Source organism: Rhinoderma darwinii, chromosome 10 (genome assembly GCF_050947455.1).
Source record: "Rhinoderma darwinii isolate aRhiDar2 chromosome 10, aRhiDar2.hap1, whole genome shotgun sequence".
NCBI classification, from domain to species: Eukaryota; Metazoa; Chordata; class Amphibia; order Anura; family Rhinodermatidae; genus Rhinoderma; species Rhinoderma darwinii.
Window position 1 is genome coordinate 21068121 of NC_134696.1, and position 20191 is coordinate 21088311.

General features: G+C 42.3%; 1 protein-coding gene across 7 annotated transcripts in view; it reads right to left on the minus strand.

The window, feature by feature from the left end:
- The window catches only part of KCNAB2 (potassium voltage-gated channel subfamily A regulatory beta subunit 2), a 130637-nt gene that overhangs the window by 92950 nt on the left and 17496 nt on the right, over window positions 1-20191 (minus strand). For 6 of the 7 annotated variants that reach the window (XM_075839477.1, XM_075839473.1, XM_075839479.1 and 3 more), the window contains exon 2: window positions 575-700. In XM_075839477.1, the coding sequence (XP_075695592.1) occupies window positions 575-651 (77 nt within the window). In that variant the 5' untranslated portion in view covers window positions 652-700. Of the gene's footprint in view, window positions 1-574; window positions 701-1380; window positions 1497-20191 lie in introns of all 7 variants that reach the window. The other variant, XM_075839474.1, reaches the window with a different exon arrangement.

Here is a 20191-nt window from a genome sequence, read left to right on the forward strand (position 1 = left end):
GTAAAAAATTTGCGGTTTGCCAAAAAACAATAATACTGGAGCATCTTTTCTTAGAACTTTGCATTGTGCCGTTCCCTCTGTTATTCCTCCTGGAAAAAATATACGAATAAATTCAAAACCAAGTGTTACCATTGCCCTTGTCAACAGGGTGTGTCCCTACACAGTCTGATACTGTCCAATCAGTGCTGAGAGTGACAGACTGTAGGGACACACCTCATTGACAAGGGAAAAGGTAACCCCCATTTGTCAATTTATTCATACATTTCCAGGAAGAATAAACAGAGGGACAGCACAATGCAGAGTTCTAAGAAAAGATGCTCCAGCGTTACTATTTTATGGGGAATACAAGTATAACAAGATAACACAAAGATCTAAGAAAAGATGCTCAACAAATGTTATTTCATGGGGAACACAAGTATTTACTAACACAGACATGTCAGGAGAGGCGACAGATCCTCTAAGTATGGAAAAAATCCATAGCAAATAAGATGAATAAAACAAGATTATATAATTAAATAGAACAGATAAAAACTAAATAAAAAAGGAGAATAAATACATAAATGTCAAGACCTACCTGTAAATCATTCCTGGAGACCCCGTCTGTCGCAGTGATAGTCTAGCTGGGGAGTCTGTGGTGGATTCCGGATACATGGAGCCAGCTTCGGGGGCTGTGCTCAACACGCTGGTCGCCTTCTAAAAACTGACACAAAATACAGAAATTTACAACCATAAAAATCACAGCAGCAAAGAAGAAAAAAATCTTACAATTCTAATGTGGTAATGGAGCAAAGCGAGGAGATGAGATATCACAGGATGGGGGAGCCGAGAAAAAACTGCAGATGTTCAACGTAAAATGTGCAAAACCCTTAGGAGCACATCCAAGATTCACATACACCCTTAAAGGGCAACCAAACGTTCAAACTTCTGACATGTTATAGTGACATGTCAGAAGTTTTGATCGCTGGGGGTCCGAGCACGGAGACCCCAACTGATCGCTAAAACGAAGCGGCAGAAGTGCTCATGTGAGAGCTGAACCGCTTGCTTTCTGTTCAGCTTTTCTCGGAAAGCCGATGTAGCGGTGTACAGACTCAATAGGGAGTCTATGAGCCCGTCCTCCGATACATCGGCTTTCCGAGAAAAGCCGAACAGGTACGAAGTGGCTCTGCGCTCACACGAGCGCTTCTGCCGCTTAGTTTTAGCGATCGGTGGGGGTCTCAGTGCTCGGGCCCCCAGCGATCAAAACGTCTTACACTTGAAATAAAAAAAAGACCAAAAAAAAAAAAAAAAAACGTGAAATCTTTTAATCCGGCAAATACTGGATCAGACAAGTGTGCGACATAACGTTTGAATGTGTCCAATAATCCGTAAATATAAAATTACTTTAAAAAGTGACAGGTTTATCCAGGAAGACTTGGTTTATAATCACAATCTTCTCCAAGATGCCAAGATGGGTCTGTAGATTAATCTCTATCGTTTAAAACCGTATTCATATAATTCTGTAATAGGAAATAAATTAGGGAATTAAATTTTCCACGTTCTGTTCAGTGAAGATTAGCAACTGCATTCTCTTTTGGTCCACTAGAGGGAGGCAGAGTAAAGCAGAAAGAATACTGCAGTAAAAAGCTTTCCAATAAGAGGTTGTAACTAATAAACCGCATTGTCACAAATGTCGTGCAACAGGCGTACCAACTGGAATACAGAGGTATACAACTTCAACACGGCCGCTGACTTTAGTCCTGGCCTTAAGGGGGTTGTCGGAGTACCAGCCACACAGCTTACAGGAGCACCGGGGGCGCATAGTTCTGCAGATCAGTGGGGGTCCCAGGAATCAGATCTCCACCGATCACAAATGGATGGCCTATCAAGGACTGACCATCAATTTATACCCCTTTAAATGAATGTGGCACTTGCCATTTGCAAACACACAATATATCCCAGCCCCTAAATCTGCAGGCCATTTAGTGGGTGCCATCTAGAATAGAGCATAGATATAATTTAAAGGGGTATTCTCATCTCGGAAATGTATGGCATATACACAGGATAGGAGTCTGATAAGTGCTGGACCTATCTGTGGGCCGAGCATCTAGAACTATGCCCCCAACCCCATCCTACCAGGTCTCTGCTCTCCGGCCACTGAGTCAGGCCCCATGCACACGACCGTGCCCGCAATCATTGCGGGCACGGCCGGCTACTGACTGACAGCCGCATTTTCGGGCCGTGCTCCCATACAAAGTATGGGAGCACGGCCCGCAAAATGCGAAAGAACGGACATGTTCCATAATTCCCGGAACATTTCCACGGCACTGACACCCTTCCGTAGTGCTACGGAAAGGTGTCAGTGTTCAATTAAAGTGAATGGGTCCGTTATTGCGGACCGCAATTGCGGTCCGCAAAAACGGAGGTTTTTTACGGTCGTGTGAATGGGGCCTTACGAGGTGGCCGGGAGTACGGAAATAGAGTTCAGGGAGTTACGCTTTTTCTGTAACTCACATAGAAGTGGTATCCTATGCTCCGGAAACCGCAAGCTACGTGGTATCCTAGTGTAGCTCTCCGTGCGGTGCCGATTCCGTAATTCCTATTTACTTCTATGGAATTGACAGAAATCGCGTAACTCTGCAAGCTCGACTGCTTCTCTTGTAACTCAGTGGACGGAGAGCAGCAACAGCGTGACAAGATAGGACAGGATTCAGGGCCCCCATTCTAGAAATAGGTGCGAGTCCCAGACGAGTCGCCGCACCTATCGGACATTTACGGTATATCCTGGTGGGACCTCATTTTATTGTCAGATTGGTTTATCATCTGGTCATATGATCTGGTTGGCAAAGTGAGAATCCTCCTGGACGCTCCTCGTCTGACGGATGCTGGTCACTATTTTAATCTCAAGGAGACTACAGGTGTTCCTAAAAGGTGAGTGTAAGGCCCTATTCAGACGACCGGGATAATTGGCCGTGTGATGGACGTTTTTATAACGGCAGTCACACGGCTGCATAAAAATCAATGCATGTCTATGGGGCTATTCACACAGCCATTTTTTTCAACGGACCGTGTAAAAAGCTCGGGAAAAAATAGGCGCTCAAATATTTACTCTTGCATAAAATACTACACTTGGAGCCCTCCTGTGGTTTTTCTTTCTCTTTCCTTTCTACAAGTCATCTGACCATCTTCTTTAACGGTGGACCGCACGGCGAGCTGCAGCTCGGCGGTGACAGATCCTGATGGGAGCGCTTTACGGTTGAAAGACATTTGTTGAATTCTACGAAGGTGAAAGTTTAACCAATGCGTGTCTTACGAAGCGCCCCGTTTCATTTTATTTTCTTAGTGAGTCTAAAGCCCTTATAATCGGTCGGCCGGTGCAGCAAGTGCCGATCAATGAGACATCGTTGATCGGCGCTCGTTTGCTCCTGTCACACGGAGCTATGGATGGGGACGAGCGGTTGTTACTCCGATCGCTCGTCCTCATACACTATTATCAGATAACGATAATATTTAACTTTTTTAAAACGATACGACCAGAAGACGAATGAGTGTTTGCTCGCTCATCTGCTGATCGCTGCCGTTTACACAGGGAAATTATCGGCAACGAGAGTTCTATGAATGCTTGTCTGCCCGATAATCGCCCAGTGTAAAACCGCCTTACGGCTCGTTCACACCTGCACTGGAGTTTCCATTGTTCTGCTCCATCATAGTAGTAAAACAACCAAAATCCCGGCAGATCCAGTTCCGTCGTATGACGGCTACCATCAGCGCCATCAACTTTAATGGGTTTCGTCAGAGTAAGGCTGGCCGATTAATCTATTTAATTCGATTAATTCACCCTCAAGGCCTCTGACTATTCTGTTTTTTAACAGAATCGTTAAATAGATTTTTAGCGTCGCCATGCTTCAGGAGGAAGCTCCGCCCCGCTCCGCCTCATCACCTGCCTGGTCCGCCCCGTCTGACAAGGACTGAACAAAATGATACAGTACTGAACAGCAGTTCCGTGGGGAAGCAGAGACTCCTAGTATATAGCCACACCGCCCTGTAGATACTACACCTCCTTGTAGATCGCACCACCAACCCCCACTTGTTGATCGCAGCACCCCCTTCCTTGTAGATCGCGCCACTGTAGCTCCCACTTGGAGCTGTATCCCTGGTCAAAGTGTCGGCAACCTCTGGCTGGGGATTCAGCCCCTAGTGGCAGCTTCAGTGGCCGCTATCAACAAGAAGGATGGGTTGGGGTGCTGCGATCTACAAGGAGGGGGGACGGGGGTGATATCTGCAAGGGTGTGTGGCACTACATGGAGGATGGCACTGTCCCTATATGGGGGACCTGTGTCCCTATCTACATGGGCACTGTGGCACTACCTACAGGGACATTGCGGCACTATCTACATGGGCACTGTGGTGTTTTCAGGGGATTGGGACAAAAAAAACCCTGACAAAAGAAATCCATGTGGAGACACCGATGCAAAATGGACATGAAAAACTGACAATTGATCAGCTGACACACGGACTGTTTTTCACGGTCCAATCACGTTAAATCCGGCCTTAATGTCATTTATTTCAAACCCCATGGTGGGGCCGGCACTGACAGGGTCCTGCTCACACTTCAGACACTATAATGTAATCTCGCCCCAGAGTGGCCGCTCGGCGCTGTCTGCCGGGCCCTGCTGCAATTAACACTGCTCTCGCCTGCAATATCGCAGACCGGCTGAGGGGGTGACGGGCAGAGGGGGATGTTCGTGCACGCAGCCCATCATCGATTATAGATTCTGTTAACCTGTTCCCTGCCGTGGAACACAGAAGTTATAATCAATTAGATAGACATTTTTCCAATAGTATTTCTGATAAAGTATTTGCAGAGGTTAAAAGTTGTGAAGTTACGTACAATTATAGCAATATTGAATCTTCATTCTCTCTTGGTATTTTTTTCAGTTTATTGAACAGTAAAGAAAATGCTAGGATTTTATTTTTGGGCACAATCGCCCAGCCCTACGTCAGAGCGCCAGTTGTTATACCAGAAAATTCTGCGTTGTCGTCTTCTGTATTTTGGAGCCTCCAATGCAGATATGAATGAGCCCTAATTTAACAAGAGTCTGTCCTAGGGCTGCGCTCCAATCTTGCGGTTTTGTAAAAGTTTTGAAAAATTTTCTGAAAACAGCCAAATCATGACAAAACTGCGACATGTGAACACAGCCTGAGTGCACTAGGGGAGATAATTTAACATATTTGGATTGTATGTGTTTCTTTGCAGGTAAAGATGGCGGTATTGCGGGTCGTGTGAATGTAGGATCTCCTGTTCAGCACAGGTATCGTACCCGTACATCCCTGCACGCTGCCTGACAATGACATCTTAGAAGAAGTCTTAAGTAAGCAAAGTTGTATCTGCAGTGGTTGCCGCGTGACATGGAGAGCTCGCCTGGGATCCTCCTGCCAGCCTCGTACGCAGAATTATTGATGATCTTGACTTCTGGCGGTAAACATGCCCAGCAGGATCCCCGCGAGCTGCACTCACATACTGATTAAGAAAGGGAAAAATAAACAACTTACAAACAATTCCTGCAAAATCATTGACTTTTCTCTACTGCAAATTTACAGATTTCCTGCTCCGTTGAGCTTATTGTTCAGAATTTTGCAGTCTGAGAAATAGGGACCCCCAGTGATCAGCTGAAACACCAGTCTTAATAAATTCTCCCTGTTTAACTTCCCTGCAGCACCCCCATAGGGGAAATTAGGCATTACACAGTGCCCATTCAAATGAATGGGATATCTGTATAACAAAGGACAGTACAGGTCCTCCAGATCAAGAGACACTTTATGTAACCGCTCTCCACTCTAAGAGCGAGGGGTCCTCTGTTCAGGATCCTCATCCCTTGACTAAAGGGGTTGTCCCAGAATCAACAATAGTCACCTATCAGGATGGGAGAACGGGGGCTCCACACCCCTAGATCCGTCTCACTGCACCCTCACCACCCGCAGTAAGGAGGAGCTTAAATGGAGTGGCAGTCGAGCATGGATAGGTGATAATTGTCGCTTCTGGGAATATCCATTTAACTCAGAATGCAATAAAAATGTATCTGAAAAAAATTAATAAAAAAAAAACAAACAAACGACAACGCTTTTTAAAGGTGGGACTCCGCAAACGGACAAAATTTTACATAAAACGTTAAGCAACTTCGTAAATACTCTGTTTAAAGATTGTACAGATTTTAAGTTCGTGTTTTCTTCCCCAGTCACATTCAAAGCGAAGTTCAGTATTCCACAAGTCTCCTACTACCAGAGACCATTGCATTGTGGGAGTGCAGATGACAGTCCTACTACCAGAGACCATTGCATTGTGGGAGTGCAGATGACAGTCCTACTACCAGAGACCATTGCATTGTGGGAGTGCAGATGACAGTCCTATTACCAGACACCATTGCATTGTGGGAGTGCAGATGATAGTCCTACCACCAGAGACCATTGCATTGTGGGAGTGCAGATGACAGTCCTACTACCAGAGACCATTGAATGTGGGAGTGCAGATGACAGTCCTATTACCAGACACCATTGCATTGTGGGAGTGCAGATGACAGTCCTACTACCAGAGACCATTGCATTGTGGGAGTGCAGATGACCGTTACCCTAACAGTGTATGTGCACACGTAGTGTTTTCAGGCGTATTTCGGGGCCTGAAAAATGGCTGAAAAAAACGGAAGTAGAACGCCTACAAACATCTGCCCATTGATTTCAATGGGAAATACGGCGTTCTGTTTCGACGGGGCGTTTTTTTTACGCCTCATTTTCAAAAAATGTAGCGTAAAAAACGTTGCGAAAAACGCGAGTTGCTGAAAAAAAAAAAAAGCATGAAAATCAGACGTTTTTTTTGCTAAGTGAGTGAACAGAGCATTAGAGATAAGCATGTAAGTCACATGTCTGACAAGGTGGTGGAGCTAAACGGTTGTCTGTTTCCAGGGGCAACCACAATAATTTTGAAAGCAGCTATGGATAGAGAAAGAAAATGATATAGTGGCTCAAAATAAGCAAATAAATAATAAAAGCAAAGAATTTCCATAGATTCAAGTTCCTAAAACTTTTTTTGAAGGGAGATTCAACCGCGGATTAACGAACTGCTCAGGCTAAGTTCACACTACCGTTGTCTTCGGTTTAGGTCTCTTCCGTCAGAGGAAGAAATGACCGGAAATCAAAACGGAAAACAACGCTATGGTTTGAATTACCGTTGATTTTAAACGTAATTCTTTTGTTTCAGATGGATTCCGTTTGCCTCTGTTCGCTAGGTTTCCATTTTTTTCACAGAAGCAAAAGTGCTGCAGACTGCACTACGGCTTTAGTGAAAAAAAAACAAAAAAAAAAAAACGGAAACCTAGCGAATGGAGGCAAAACGAATCCATCGGAAACAAAAGCACTACCTTCTGTTTCGATTTCCTCTGACGGAAGAGACCTAAATGGGAGACAACGGTAGTGTGAACTTCGCCTAAGGCTACATTCACACGAGCATCTGCAACCTCGGACGTGAAAAACTGACATTTTTCACGTCCGAGGTGAGCCCGTGCGAGACGCGTTGTCACGGATCCCCCATAGACTAGAGTCTATGGAGGGATGCATGACACGAATTAAAATAGGACACGTCCTATTTTTTCACGGCTCCGTTTAAAAAACAGCTGTGTGAACGGCCCTATTCAAATACATGAGTCTGTGTGACGGCCGTTGTTTTAACGCCATTACACGGACGAGATACGCGCTCGTCTGAATGAGCCCTTAGAATACCGTCGGCATTAATAACATGCTTCTTTTTGCCAATGTTTGGGCCGCTTCCAGCATATGTGAACATAATCATAGGACTCATGCACACGACTGTAGCCATGTGCTCGGCCGTGATTTTCGGGTCAGCCAGCCGCGGAGTGTCACCCACCAGCCGCCCGCAAATCGCGGGCCATGCACATGGCCGCGTCCATTATTTTCTATGAGTCTGAACCACACTCCTGGGCCATGCACGGACCGTGGAAACCATGGGGCAAGTCTCCCATGGATTTTCGGGGGATTGGCGGCCTCAATAGCACGTACATACATACATACATACACACACACACAGATTATTCGTAATATATTTATATTATATTTATTCGCAATATACAGAATACATAGAATCAATAAAAATACTAAACACATTCAACAAATTGCACCCCAACAATGCAAAACTTCGCGCCATCCTCTCAGTATAGACTATAGTGCACTATGTAATATGACCTGGTATAGGACTAATATATAATAATAGTAATAGGTCTGGGTTCTGCTGCACTCCATGATAAAATTCGAGCCAAATACACTACAATCTGCTTATTACACAACCGACGGATATAATGAAAGTAAAGTAATAAAACTTCTGTGGACACGTTCAGGCTTATAAAGCTCATAGGGCCGAAATAACAGCCCCAATATGTCCCTATGAAGTGAGAACATTTCATGAAGGAGCTGAGAAGATTTTCTGCTGTCACTTACCAGACGGAAGAACGCCAGATTTCCTGCGCCGTCTTATCTTGGCGAACCTGCGGTGTTCTCTGCAGAGAAGGTGACTACACTGATAGGATCGGATACTTGCCCTTCGCCAGGGGAAGAGTGTAAATTTCAGCAGCTTTTCTTTCAGCCAATGGTTAGAAAAAGATCTTGTTGAAATCTGGAGGACAATGACTGCTTGCGGCGTGCTATTTAATCCGTAAGTGTTTTATAATGTAATCTGAACCCGCAATCCTAGTTTAGCTTTGTCCTCAAACAACACAACAAAGGCTGTCGCTCTAAAAAGGGAAAGGGGTTATTTTCTCGCTAATTACAAAGTGTTGACTTCCACGGCGTTGTTTGCTAATTTGTAGTACGAGATGCTCGGCGTGGCCAAAAGGGAAGAAGATGCCGGCGATATTACTACATCTGAAAGGGTGAGAAGTTTATCGCACATCTACAGGGAGAATGTCGCCTACACAGACTGGAGGTCCAAAAAAAGACACACAAAAAAAGTCAACTATAAATATCTTCCAAGGTGGCACCATCAAAGCGAGCCAGGATCATCACTAGAAGCAGAGGCAGATGAAGACAGCTGGGGGTCCCTGTGCAAGAACAGAATATGGGCCCCTTGCTTTTCAATATCTCATCATAAAATACACCCTAGGGTCTCTCTAAAGGGGGTTTTACACAGGACGATCAGGCAGATGCTCGTTACAGGGGAACGATCAGCAGATGAACGAGCAAACGCTCAATCATCTGCTGATCGTATAGTTTTAAAGTAAAATATTATCGTTGTCGGCAGCACATCTTGGCGTGTAAACAGACGCGCTGCCGACATGATGATAATGTATGGGGACGAGCGATCGGAATAACGACAGCTCGTCCACATCCATAGCTCCACGAGATAGGAGAAACAGAGCGCCGATCAACGATGTCTCGTTGATCGGCGCTCGCTGCACCGGTTGATATAAAAGGACCTTTACAATCTATGAGTAATTGTCAGCCATAAAATTCATTAGCTCAGGCATTTACATGCAGTCTAATAGACAGAAGAAGGCTGCTTTAAGGTGACAGTGGGCCCCGTTACCTACTGGGTCCCTGTGCAGCTGTACAGGTTGTACCAATACTATGTCCGCCCCTGACTAGGAGCCTATACAGTCTAGAGGCAACAGACTCAATTAAAGACAAGAAAGTCCTTAGAAGGTGGCACCATCACACCGAGCCAGGACCATCACTAGGAGCCTATACAGACTAGAGGCAACAGACTAAAAAAAAAAAAAGACACGACAAAGCCAAAAATGGGTTGTGTCTGGTATTGCAGCTCCACTCCGGACTGACCGGCAATAACACACAATCAGTGGACAAGGGAAAACTCCTTAAAAGACTAAGGAAACCTTTACGGTCATTTTGTATCTTGGGCTAAAAATTATCTGTATTAAAAATGTTACATTGTTTTTGAGACGCAGCTTCTATGCAACCACTTTGCATAGAAGCTGCATCTCAGTGCTTTAACCCGAATCCGTCAGTCCAGCGGATTGACGGCTGGGCTCAGAGCGGATCGTGCGTGCATGTGACAGAAAGGATCACAATGCAAATAATCAAATCTATCTCGGCCGTAAAAACGAGCTCCAATCAATGAGACAGCTCGCTGATCGGCGCTCGTTTGCTACTTTCACAAGGAGCTATGATCAGTAATGGATGGGGATGACCGGATGTTGATCCGATCGCTCGTCCGCATACATTCCCATCACGTTGGCAGCACGTCTCCCAGTCTACACATGGAGATGTGCTGCCGACAACCATGATATTTTCTGCTGCATAAACTATAAGATCTCTCTTGTATCTAATATCTGCCCATTCTCGTGTCTCATAACGATCCATCTACCACTGTGCAGACATCTCACTTCAATGTAATTTATCCCTCTATTACGGCTTTCAAAAGACCGCAAGCCTACTGACTGACCTCAATATATTACAAGGTCAATCTGAAATCTGGTCCTACTGACCACAACCAATATCCCCTTACAGCAGCTCTTCTCAGGATCCGGAGTAAGAAGCAGAACAGTTGTGCGGGGGTTAATATCTATAAAGTAATTATTATAGAAACACCGGAGGTTTCTTTGCCTTGTGTAATGCTCCTATGGCCGGATGACACATTGTAAGAAAATGTGGACTAGTGAAGTGTATATCCATCCACAATTTGTTATTTTTTTCAATAGATTTGACAAATACTTTCCCAGAGTCCTGAACAGCACATCTGCCTAGATAAGCAGCGACTCTCCTGTACAACTGTATTACTATGACAATTTACCTTTCAAGAATTTTGAGAAATTTGGGATAATGACCCCCTGTAAATCCATTCATATAACGGTCACACAGCTTTCCCAGAGACTGATAATGGTACTGATAAATAGGTAAATATAATTTTTACCAACTTCACAAAAGAAAGCCACAGTTTTGCACCATTTTACAGATTGCACATAAATATATTCTGAATAAAGAGTTAGGTCACTTTGCAAATACATGACATTTATCTTGTACGGATCCTGAGTTACAGCCTGTATCAGTACAAGATAAGTAATGTAATAAATGTACACAGTGACTCCACCAGCAGAATAGTGAGTGCAGCTCTGGAGTATAATACAGGATGTAACTCAGGATCAGTACAAGATAAGTAATGTAATGTATGTACACAGTGACTCCACCAGCAGAATAGTGAGTGCAGCTCTGGAGTATAATACAGGATGTAACTCAGGATCAGTACAGGATAATTAATGTAATGTATGTGCACAGTGACTCCACCAGCAGAATAGGGAGTGCAGATCTGGAGTATAATACAGGCAGTAACTCAGGATCAGTATAGGATAAGTAATGTATGTACACAGTGACTCCACAAGCAGAATAGTGAGTGCAGCTCTGGAGTATAATACAGGATGTAACTCAGGATCAGTACAGGATAAGTAATGTATGTACACAGTGACTCCACAAGCAGAATAGTGAGTGCAGCTCTGGAGTATAATACAGGATGTAACTCAGGATCAGCACAGGATAAGTAATGTAATGTATATACACAGTGACTACACTAGCAGAATAGTGAGTGCAGCTCTGGAGTATAATACAGGATATAACTCAGGATCAGTACAGGATAAGTAATGCATGTACACAGTGACTCCACCAGTAGAATAGTGAGTGCAGCTCTGGAGTATAATACAGGATGTAACTCAGGATTAGTACAGGATAAGTAATGTAATGTATGTACACAGTGACTCCACCAGCAGAATAGTGAGTGCAGCTCTGGAATATAATACAGGATGTCACTAAGCATCAGTACAGGATGAGTAATGTAATGCATGCACACAGTGATTCCAGCAGCAGAATAGTGAGTACAGCTCTGGAGTATAATACAGGATGTAACTCAGGATCAGTACAGGATAAGTAATGTAATGTATTTACACAGTGACTCCACCAGCAGAATAGTGAGTGCAGCTCTGGAGTATAATACAGGATGTAACTCAGGATCAGTACAGGATAAGTAATGTAACGTATGTGCACAGTGACTCCACCAGCAGAATAGTGAGTGCAGCTCTGGAGTATAATACAGGATGTAACTCAGGATCAGTACAGGATAAGTAATGTAACGTATGTGCACAGTGACTCCACCAGCAGAATAGTGAGTGCAGCTCTGGAGTATAATACAGGATGTAACTCAGGATCAGTACAGGATAAGTAATGTAACGTATGTGCACAGTGACTCCACCAGCAGAATGGGGAGTACAGCTCTGGAGTATAATACAGGATACGTAATGTAATGTATGTACACAGTGACTTAACTTTTTATATAGATGAATTCTTTAGGTTTAATTGGGTTCAAGGTTATTTTACCACCTCAACAAGGTTAGGGCTTTATGAATATCTTGGTCTTGCAACATCTGTAATAGAAATGATTATATTAAAGTGACACCGGTGACCTACCTACGATGGGGGGTGGAATCTAACTAAAATGTACAAGTCACAGAATATTACTAGTTGTGCACAAACTGCTGTATATTCAAGGAATGACTATTGTGCCAAGGCACACAAACAGCCTAGTTCATAGCTATCAAATAAGTGTTTAGAATTAAACTAAAATGTAACTTTTATTAGCAGGTCTAAAAAAGGATTCCAATAAAGGACATAACACATATGTTTATAAGTAGCCAGTGTTAGGTAGCAGGATGTGGTAGGTAGAGGAGCGAAACCGCAGTATATAGATGGAGTGCAAAGATGCACTGATGTGGCAAACAGCGGCTGTGGTACGCTGTGCCAATGACCGGTAACTAAGATTTACAGTACAACTGCTAGCCTAACAGAAATGAAAAACTCAGAAGCCCCCCCGACATGTTTCGCTACACACGTTGCGTCCTCAGGGGTATAATGGGGCTAATCAAACTGCTGTATAGTCATAGCCAAAGTAGATTTATCGAATCCAGTGCTGCCCAACCTGTGGCTCTCTGGCCCCGTGAATGTGAATACTACTATGCACTAATCATAGGCATAGCTGGCGTCGGTGCATGTGCCCTGGGTGCTGGTGCGAACCAGCCACTATGATTCGGCCAAGGTAATGGGCTTGGGCAGCACACTGGATCTTTGGCCATGCCTCTATGGTATCTGGGTCAAAACCATAAATACTGGCAATTACCAACAGGGAAAGAGCCATCTCTGGAGTTTGGCTTCGCAACTCTTGTGGTACGACCAGCGCAACACTTAACCTCCATGCACCACTGACCTATTTTCCTAGGTTATTCTCGGTGAATTCCTGTCCCAAATGTATTCCTAAAAGGCATCAGGGGGGAATTGGGAGCACTTTAACCCACGGACACAGAAACACCGCAGATACATCCTGATAACTCAATGAATTGTGCAACATAAACTCAGCTCTACTGCATCAAGCAAATGCGGCTTTGCTACATTAATCCAGAACATGAGAAAGGAAAGTTGGCCGATATACACAAACACTAAACCCCCATTTGACATCTTTTAAAAATAACTACAGAGGAACACAAAGTCATTAACTGGGTATTCTCGGAGAGACATCACAATTTGGCTCTTGTCAGATGACCGGGTCGGAACATCTCCAAAGCGGTCGGTCTTGTGAGACGTTTCCCATATGCAGTGGTTAGTACCTTCAAAAAGTTGTCCAAAGAAGGACTACTGGAGAACGGGCGACAGGTTCATGGGCGCACAAGACTAGCCCATCTGGTCCGATCCCACAAAAACATCAGAAGTGCCTACATGCCAAAAATATTCCATTGCATAAGCACTCATGCAAATTCTCCACCATTATAAATGCTTGGGTGGTGGCATTACAGACTGGTGACCGAGAAAAATCTTGAATCATGCCCCTGTAAACGTCTGACTGCTGTAACAGATCTCCATTGATTGAAGGGCACCAATTCGGTATCAGACTCAACGATTTAAGTGTGTATGTAGGTTTGCAAGAAGTAGGGGACAGTTGGATGGCAACAATACTGCAGGATCAGACTACACAGGGTTTGTATGTAGTCTGTAACCATGGAGACATATAGGTCTGCATAGGAGACGTACACAGACAACTGGAGGATATTATTAGTTTCCTTATATTTTATTTGAAAACCAATAGAGCAATAAAGCCAACGTTTTTGCTAAATTGTAAACATATAATTGCCAAAAATCTTTGTATCACTAGGTGCCCCGGTTGCCAATCAGCCTAGAATTTTGACACTTGCCCTTATGTTTTTTGCCTGCCTAATAGCCCAAAAAAAAAAAAAAACACCACAACTGTAATTTGTCTAACCTTACGATGGATATGAGACAAAAAAATTGTTTATATATTTATTTTACTAAATAGCTATAAATATATATAAATATTTAAATTCCATTTTTTTTTTAATTGATATTTTGGAGTGCCAGTCATGGGAACTAGACTTCAAACCTCCCTAGAGCAGAGATCGCTGGTGCCAGATACCCACACTGCCAAGTACAGCAAGTCATCACTACAAACCATGGCGAAAAATTGAAAAATATTACTATCCATACAACAGATGTATACAGGACATGCTGCCTACATACACACATTAGAAGTTGCAATAACGGAGGACTGTTTAACTGCACATTAAAAAGCAGGCGTAATCTAAAACCCAGACTAGTAAGGTCCAATAATTAAATGCATCTTCTAAGTACAGAAGCCGGGAATAATAAACTTTTAAAGTGCATTGGTAAATAAAGTTTAACGGGGAGAAAAAATAAATAAAAAAAGTTGGACCGCAGTATAAAAAAAAAAAAGTGCTTACCGTCCTTTCCGGCTGGAGAGAAGACCTGAGATGTAAAGATGAAACCGAAGGGAGACAAAGATATAAACTAGAAAAAAGGCAAAGACCTGCAGATTGTGCAAATACTGCAGCGCAAACAATGAGGAATGCATTTTAAGCAGATCGCTCCCTGGTCATATTCATGATGGGTAAAAGCTTTATGTCTATGGCTTTTAGTGCTCAGCTAAAAATCCATTTAGGAGTGGTTAGGTAGAAGAAAAGGGGGGGACGGTGCAGAAAAAGGAGACCGCTTAATGCTGCTCGCACGTACGGAGTCTGCACGTTGGTGTCAATATGACAGGACAAGAGATTTCTTCTCGGTGGTGATTCAATATGACAGATATGATGGATACGAGCGCCACAAAGAGAACGTCAATTGCATGGCTTTACCCCCAGATGGACAATGTGTAGCAGCACATGAACGGTCTACTGGGGAATGGGTTATGGCAGGGTCGCTGTATACAATTATGCTTATGAAGGACAGGAAGCAAATTGGGTTAATGTAGACTTGTGCGCGATGACCGTGTGAGTACAGAACTGGAATATGAAGGACCTGCTGGAAAACGGTTCTGATCAGTCAAAAAGGAAACTTTATTTTTAACATATGTTTTAGTAAATACGTGGTTTTCATCTGGATGCCCCTACCATCAAGTTGGAGCACAGATTTCTTATTTACTTTATTTCTGGAGGAGCTTTCTCCTGTGATCACGGTAATCCTCTGCAGAATAAGGGCCTGTTATAATCTACATTCGGGTTTCCATTGTTCTGATCCATCAGTACTAATTACTATAATACTGCCCCCAGAGAATAACTACTAGGATACTGCCCCCTATGTACAAGAATATAACTACTATAATACTGCCCCCTATGTACAAGAATATAACTACTATAATACTGCTCCTATATACAAGAATATAACTACTATAATACTGCCTCCTATATACAAGAATATAACTACTATAATACTGCCTCCTATATACAAGAATATAACTACTATAATACTGCCCCCTATGTACAAGAATATAACTACTATAATACTGCTCCTATATACAAGAATATAACTACTATAATACTGCCCCCTATGTAGAAGAATATAACTACTATAATACTGCCCCCTATATACAAGAATATAACTACTATAATACTGCCCCTATATACAAGAATATAACTACTATAAAACTGTCCCCTATATACAAGAATATAACTGCTATAATACTGCCCTATATACAAGAATATAACTACTATAATACTGTCCCCTATATACAAGAATATAACTGCTATAATACTGCCCTATATACAAGAATATAACTACTATAATACTGCCCCCTATATACAAGAATATAACTACTATAATACTGCCTCCTATATACAAGAATATAACTACTATAATACTGCCCTCTATATACAAGAATATAACTACTATAATACTGCCCCTATATACAAGAATATAACTACTATAATACTGCCTCCTATATACAAGAATATAACTACTATAATACTGCCCCCTATGTAGAAGAATATAACTACTATAATACTGCCCCCTATATACAAGAATATAACTACTATAATACTGCCCCCTATATACAAGAATATAACTACTATAATACTGCCTCCTATATACAAGAATATAACTACTATAATACTGCCCCCTATGTAGAAGAATATAACTACTATAATACTGCCCCCTATATACAAGAATATAACTACTACAATACTGCCCACTATGTACAAGAATATACCTACTATAATACTGCCACCTATGTACAAGAATATAACTACTATAATACTGCCCCCTATATACAAGAATATAACGACTATAATACTGCCCCCTATATACAAGAATATAACTACTATAATACTGCCCCCTATATACAAGAATATAACTACTATAATACTGCCCCCTATATACAAGAATAAACCTACTATAATACTGCCCCCTATATACAAGAATATAACTACTATAATACTGCCCCCTATATACAAGAATATAACTACTATAATACTGCTCCTATATACAAGAATATAACTACTATAATACTGCCCCCTATATACAAGAATATAACTACTATAATAGCGCTCCTATGTACAAGAATATAACTACTATAATACTGCCCCCTATATACAAGAATATAACTACTATAATACTGCCCCCTATGCAGAAGAATATAACGACTATAATACTGCCCCTATATACAAGAATATAACTACTATAATACTGCCCCTTATATACAAGAATATAACTACTATAATACTGCCCCAATATACAAGAATATAACTACTATAATACTGCTCCTATATACAGGAATATAACTACTACAATACTGCCCCCTATGTACAAGAATATAACTACTATAATACTGCCCCCTATATACAAGAATATAACTACTATAATACTGCTCCTATATACAAGAATATAACTACCACAATACTGCCCACTATGTACAAGAATATAACTACTGTAATACTGCCCCCTATGCAGAAGAATATAACGACTATAATACTGCCCCTATATACAAGAATATAACAACTATAATACTGCTCCTATATACAAGAATATAACTACTATAATACTGCCACCTATGTACAAGAATATAACTACTATAATACTGCCCCCTATATACAAGAATATAACTACTAGAATACTGCCCCCTATATACAAGAATATAACGACTATAATACTGCCCCCTATATACAAGAATATAACGACTATAATACTGCCCCCTATATACAAGAATATAACTACTATAATACTGCTCCTATATACAAGAATATAACTACTATAATACTACCCACTATATACAAGAATATAACTACTATAATACTGTAATATAATGGTCCTCTCCATCATCAGGACTTTGGAGGGCCACTCAGCAGGCACACCCTGCTGCTCCCTGTACCAGGTACTTTTTAATGTTTTATGCACAAATTACACAGCGGATGTTTATGTTTTGTTTCTGATCTCCTCTGCACTGTGATAATACAACCATACATTAAGGTTACTCAGTAAGTGGTGCCATTAGGATTTCAGATGCCAGCATTGATATTTCTTCCCATGGGAGAGTCCATCCTGTCCGATTACCTGCCAGACTTGCTTACATCAGTCCCTACAAGTGTTTACCCCTAGACATTTCAGAGATGTGTACATTACATATTCTGCATTAACGAGAACTGGTTAAAGAACTCCCCCACTCTCACATGTCCCAGGCGCTCAGGAGTCCCGCTCTTACCTGCCACATGCAGCAATTCAGCCCACCCCTGACCAGCAGGTGCTGCATTTTCTCACCTCCATTGCCTCAAAACTTGTTCTGATCGTGTGCTGCTCACACAGTTGCATGGTTTATTGGAAGAAAATACACTGTAACAAACACTGCACCTGTGGGAGCACCCAATGAGGTTTGCCTGTTGATATTTACGACAGATCAATAGAATATACAATAAACGTCTGATCGTTGGGGGGGTTCTAACTGCTGGGACTTCCAATGTGGGTGCTGGTTCCCTATTCCTGGCAGAAGTGGCATTCTAGTGAAAGGGACATATGTAAACAGCCAGGTGAGGGTACGATAAATGTAGACGATGGGAAAATCCTTTAAACTAAAAATAAATATTTAAGGTTCTCTGCAAATTATTAGGGCTTGTCCACACGTAACGGAATGGCTGCAGAAAATTTCTCGGCAATTCCTTTAAAAGTAGCAGAAAAAATGCACCGTCTCCTGCATTTTTTACTGCAGAAAATGGTGCAGATTTTGCTGCGTTTTTCTCAATGTTGGGAAATGGTGATATCTCCCCAGAAAAACGCAGCATTTCAGTCCACTTTCCACAGCAAGAATTGACATGCTGCGGTACGAAAAATACGCACCGCAGGTCATTTTCTGGTCGGAATTTTTATGCAGCGCGTGTATGAGATTTGTTAAATCCCACCCACTCTGCTGCTACTGTATTCTGCTGCGTTTTTTCCGTCTGCAATTCCGGATAGAAAATACGCAGCAATTCCGTTAAGTGTGGACAAGCCCTTACTCCAGCGCTGCCAGCATGTCTTGATAGCCGCAATCTGAGAGGGCATGCTGGGAGTTGTAGTTTTCCCCCGGTTGGATTTGCACAGGTTGCAGACTACGGATTTACAGATGGATTGACGCGCTTTGGGTTTATAAGGACACAGTCAGTTCATGGCTGAAAATGAAGCGTGCTTATTTCACAACATATATACTTAATTGGCAAAGTATTTCCATGGAAACAGATTTTCAATTTGCTACCAAATATTTGGGTTTCTACCAGCAATAAATCCCCTGCATCAGTGTCAGCAGATGGTCGATCAAAAAAAATAAAATAAAAAAAATCTATTCTGTTCTCATTGTGCTAATCCTCTTTCCAGAATACACAGATATTGTGCCACTAGCGGAGCATTTGTTACCAGTTGTGTTAGAGACATCAGACATTGAAATAACCCAACGCAGAGCAACTCATACCAATAAAACGCGGCACCACGTAGTGATCGGCTACATAGACAAGACTTTAGTAGGGCTTTAAAGAAGCCATAACGTTGGACGTAAAGGGGTTGTCCTCTTTTGACAGTCTCTTCCTTTCAGATGGGTCCCTTGATAAGGATATCACAGGGTGTCCCGCCGCTGGGACGCCCATCTGCAGTCTGAGGGAGCCCAGCCGCGCATGTTCAGTTTCCCTGCAGCGCCTCAACAGGGGAAATAAAGAATTACACATGGAAATCAATGAGCTGCTTATGTAACGCATAGATACCCTGGGTCCTCCAAACCGTGTGACACTCTTGGTAGCTGCTCTCTGATCTGGCTAATAGAGGAGGGTCCTGAATAGGGGAAGTTCCAAAAAACACGTTTTCTAAAATAGACGGCCGTTTTGAAGGAAGACTGTCTCCAGATCTCACCCCTTTGTAATGCACTTATAGTTGCCCTATCAATGCCCCCATAAGGCTTCCAAGTGCCAATATAGGATCAGTAAAAGAGCTTGGCACATATGCCCTCGGAGTCATCCACAACCAAGACTGGTCACATGACACCTTCCTGCAGTTCTGACTACCAGGAAAGAAATATACCACCGATTCTAAGGAGTCAAGGGGTGGAGCCTATTATTTATGTTCCCCTATTGGTACTCTGGGAAATAATTTAATAGATACAATTGTGCCCGCCCGTTCATTGTTTTTATTTTTAATCTGATCTAAAGGGAACCTTCCTATGAATAAATTCCATTTTACTTTTATCGAATTATATATTACAGCTCATCACTAAAGCAAGAGCTCAAATTAGTTTTATTTAAACAAATTTCTCAAATCCGCTGCGTAGCTGTAGAATTAAATATTACAATTGTGGATGCCTGCAGCCACCACTAGGGGGAGCATACTGCATATACATTAAACTAAATAA